The 4,953-nt window shown below is 36.8% G+C and overlaps 1 protein-coding gene across 1 annotated transcript; it reads left to right on the forward strand.

Moving 5' to 3' along the window:
* Positions 1-3,662: 3,662 nt before the first annotated feature.
* Positions 3,663-4,160, forward strand: LOC108478136 (uncharacterized mitochondrial protein AtMg00810-like). The gene has a single exon (XM_017780561.1). It carries the CDS (start codon positions 3,663-3,665, stop codon positions 4,158-4,160), a length of 498 nt encoding a protein of 165 aa, XP_017636050.1.
* The last annotated feature ends 793 nt before the right edge of the window (positions 4,161-4,953 follow it).

Below are 4,953 nucleotides of genomic sequence, written 5' to 3' on the forward strand. Positions count from 1 at the left end.
TTAGCTTGGTGTAACTGATCTATACTGTTTTGCGGGTCAATCGATTTTTATTAAGGAATATTGAAAAATTGTTGGTCATTAAATTTGTTAGTAGCAGTTTGAATTAGTTAAGTCAGTTAATAGCATGGTTTGTATGGTCATGTGTTGTATAAATACGTTACTTTGAAGACTAAAAGAAATTCAAGTTCAGTTTCCTTTCTTGCCATTCTTAGTATTCATTGTAAACTCAAACATGGTATCTGAGCTAAGGTTTTTTTTTTTTTGATTAGGTAGTTTATGTGCATGGCTCTAGAAGTTCGTACTGGAAATGAAGGGTTTTAACATCCGTCGTCGTCAGAAGGAATGGATGAGGAGATTACTACAAATCGAGTGGTCAGGAAGATTCAACAACTTCCCCAACACAATACTATCAAACTCAATGAGACCATTTATCTTCTCTGGAAGCAACGGGTTATGCTCATTCTTGAAGGCTATGGTGTTCAAGAATATATTCAAGATTCTGCCACTATTTCACAGTTCATAGTTAATGAAGAAAGTCAGTTAATTGAGAATCCTGAGTTCTTTTTGCATAACCAACAAGATAAATTGCTAGCCTCATGGCTGTTGCCCACGGTAAGTGATGATCTTCTTGTCTATTTGACTATTGCTAGTACAAGCTTTAAAGTATGGTCTACCATTGAGAAGAGATATTCTACTAGATCGAGTGTCAGAATTTCAAGTCTTAAACACATGTTGTACTCATAGAATAAAGGGCAATTGTCCATCAAAGAGTATTTACTTAAAATCAAAAGTCTGTGTGATGTCTTAACTACAGAAGGTAGTCTGGTAATAGATCAAGAACAAGTTAGCATTATTCTTGCAGGATTACCCATTGAGTATAAGTCTATTGAGGCAGTGGCCTTAGCTGCTTTAGTTTCTCTTGAACTTCTTGCTGAACTGCTTACTAACTGTGAGACACGACAACTTCACTTTATCGCATCCATACCATTGCAAGTTAATATGGTTCAAAAGAAGTCTGGTTTAGAAAATCAATGACTCCCACGAGGGATCTACTAAGAACTACAATCCGAGTTTCAAGAACTTGAGTCAAGGTGGAAGAAACTATTATCGAGGAAGATTTAGAAGATGTAGGTCCTCTCATGGGTGTCCTCAATACCAACTTCGTGGTAAGATTGGTCATGTTGTTCAATGGTGTTACTACTGGTTTGATGAGAATTTTTCTAATGTGTGAGATATCGATCAAAGGAAACAGATGCAAGTTAATTATCATCAGTTTGGGAGTCAATCTTATAATCATTGTTCTGATCAACATATGCAATGACAAGTGGTTTATGGTCAGAAATATGTTCAACAAGATCGGCGTTCTTCTCCAGTTCATGCCAAATTTCAACAAAGCTATCATCTTCAAGCAGGATCATCTTCCCTGTACTGTTATTCTTCAGTTTCCACCAAACCTTTGGATCAAGCTTGGTACCTAGATTCTGGGGTTACAAACTATGTGACTAATGACCTTTCCAATCTTGAAGGTGCATATGCATATACAGGTACTAGTCAGTTGGTTATGGGAAACAGTGATTGTGTACCAGTTTCTAATATTGGATCTTCTTCTCTTTTCTCTAGACATAGAATTTTGCAGCTCAAAAATATCCTTCATGTTCCCTATATTTGTAAAAATTTGCTCTCTATTGCTTATTTTTTTAAAGATAATCACATGTTTTTCGAATTTCACACTTTTCATTGTTTTATGAAGGATTTATAGTCAGAGGCAGTTTTACAAATGGGCCACATTCATAAAGGATTGTATAGGTTTATTGCTTCTCCATGTTGCAGTCTTGGTGCAACTTCTTCAGTTAAGGTTTCAACTCAAAGACAGTCAGTGAATCATGCTCAGCTCATAGCCTCATCTAAAGCCTCAAATATTGCTGACTTGTGGCATAACCGACTAGGACATCCTTGCAATAAATTCCTCCATCAAGTGTTACAGAGTTGCCAAGTTCTTGTAGCAGAATCTTAACTTCCTACTGTTTGTTCTGCTTGTCAGTTAGGAAAGTCTTACAAGCTTTTGTTTACTACTTCTACAACTGTATATAATTTTCCTTTTAAGTTGGTTGTGTCAGACTTACGGGGTCCTGCCCATGTGTCATCGGAGGGGTGTTTGTACTATATTACCTTTCTTGATGCTTATAGTTGATATACCTGGATTTACCTACTAAGGAAAAAGTTAGAGGCTGTTGAAAAATTTGTTCAATTCAGAAATTTGTTCAAGTATAATTTAATTCCAATATCAAGATGTTCCAAAGTGATTGAAGAGGTGAATTTAAATATTTCTTTCCTCTTCTTCAGCAGTTTGGTATTTAGCACAAACTTACTTGCCCTCATATTCAGAGCAGAACGACATGGTCGAGAGAAATCATAGACACATTGCTGAAATCGGTATTACATTGCTTGCTCAGGCTTCCTTACCAATATACTTATGGACACATGACTTTCTCAGTGTAGTATACCTGATCAATAGGTTGCCTACTCCAGTATTACATGGAACATGAGCTACTCTACAATGCTAAACTTGAGCATCTACATCTAAGGACTTTCGGATGTTGCTACTATCATTGTCTAAGGCCTTATTATAAAAATAAACTTCAATTTCGGTCCAAGCCCTGTGTTTTCCTTGGTCATAGTGCTCTTCACAAAGGTTATGAGTACCTTGATGAATTAGACAGAATTTTTATTTCCAGACATGCTGTGTTTGATGAAACTTGTTTTCCATTTGCTTTAAAATAGGTTCCATTTTTTCAGCAGTCAAATTGTGACCGAGGGTCATCTTCTTAGCTTTCTTAGCAAGCATCTATTCTTATTGTTGTTTCTCAACCTCAAGGCTCTATTTCTTTCACGGCTGCTCTTCCCTTATCTGCTTGTGCCACTTCTTCATCATCACCTAGAGAAAATTAGCCTTATATTGAACTTGGTGTATCTTCTACTATTTGCCTTAGAATTGAGTCTACTCCCTTGGAACTTACTACTTCATCAGCTGATGATTTAAGACATAAGATTGGTGTTTTGGACCTTGGTACAGACACGAGGGTTCCTTCTGGAATTAAGCAGGTTGGAACTGTTTCACCTAATTCTCCTCTTATATCTAATGCCCATCCCATGGTCATTCGATCCAAAAGTGAAAATTTCAAACCAAAAGCCTTCTCAGCTGGGTTGTTTGATAAGGAACCACGGACCATTGAGGAAGCCTTTGCTAGTCCTGAATGGACTAAGGCAACCCAATACAAGCATGATGCTCTTTTAAAGAACAACACTAGGAGCTAGTTTCGTTACCTTCACACAGAAGAGTAGTTGGGTATAAGTGGATCTTCAAGCTCAAGAAAAATATCGATGGCACCATTACTAGATACAAGTGTAGACTAGTGGTCAAAGGATATCTTCAAGAAGCTAGAGTTGATTTCCAAGAATGTTTAACCTTGTAGTCAAACCAACTACTATCAAGATTATACTCACTTTTGTAGTCACCTATGGATGGAAACTTCGGCAAGTTGATATCAACAACACTTTTCTAAATGGTGATCTTTGTGAGAAAATTTATATGAGTCAACCTCTCGATTTTGAGGTTTATGGTGACAGTCAACCTTTGGTTTACAAGCTAAAGAAGGATCTATATGGCCTCAAACAGGCTCCTAGAGCTTGGCTTTACAAAGTATCTAGAGATCACTGGTTTTGTTCCCTCTAAAGTTGATGCTTCGTTGTTCATCAAGGTTTCTGGTGCATTGATCATGTATGTGCTCGTGTATGTAGATGACATCATAGTTACTGAAAATCAGTCAGTTGAAGTGGGTGTTTTTGTTAAGTCCTTGGATCAGCAATTCTCTTTGAAAGATTTGGGGAAGTTGCATTACTTTAGCTCAACTAGTTTATTTTTAAACCAAAGGAAGTATATTAAGGACTTGCTAAAAAAGTGTAACATAGAGCCTTCAAAAGCCTCTTCTACTCCTATGGTTTCTACATGCAACTTATCAGTTCCTTGTGGAAGTCCAATTGATAATGATTTTGATTATCGAAGCATTGCTGGTGCCCTTCAATATATTGTCATTACTTGGCCTGATATTGCCTTTACTGTTAACAAAGTGTGTCAGTTTATGCATAAGCCGCTGGACTAACATTTCAAATCTGTTAAAAGGATCTTGAGATATTTGCAAAGCACCCTTGAGTATGGCATAATTTTTAAAGCTGCACATCGTGTCTATGGCATAATTTTTAAAACTGTACCCCATGTCTCTCTAGTAGGTTATTCTGATGCTAACTGGGGTGCAGATTTGGATGACAGAAGATCCACAACTGGATTCTATATGTTTTTAGGCAGAAATCTTGTAGCATAGGGTTCTAAGAAACAATAGGTCGTTTCTCTTTCCATTGCAAAAACTAAGTTTCGGGGCTTAGCTTAGGTTACAGTTGAGATCATTTGGCTTGTGTCTCTACTCGCTGAATTACATGTTTCTCTTGTTAGAAAGCCTACTGTTTGGTGTGATAGCTCAGGAAGAGTTGCAACATTTGCTAATCCTATACAATCTTCTAAGTTCAAGCATGTTAAACTCGATTTTTTTTTTGTCAGGGAGAAGGTTGTAGTTGGCAAACTGGTAGTTGGCAATATTCGAAGACAAGATCAAGTGGCTGACATACTCACCAAGCCTTTATCCACACCATTCTTTTGTAAGTTCAAATGTGGCTTGGGTGTTGTTGGTAAGTTTGAACAACAAAGTCACCAAGCCCAACATTTGTCTTGTTAAAGAAGCTCTGCCATGGGTGAATATTAAGGAATATTGAAAAACTCTTAGTAGTTAGATTTGTTAGTAACAGTTTGAATTTGTTAAGTCAGTTAATAGCATGGTTTATATAGTCATGTGTTATATAAATACGTTACTCTGAAGACTAAAAGAAATACAAGTTCAATTT

This window comes from Gossypium arboreum, chromosome 7 (assembly GCF_025698485.1).
Source record: "Gossypium arboreum isolate Shixiya-1 chromosome 7, ASM2569848v2, whole genome shotgun sequence".
NCBI lineage: Eukaryota > Viridiplantae > Streptophyta > Magnoliopsida > Malvales > Malvaceae > Gossypium > Gossypium arboreum.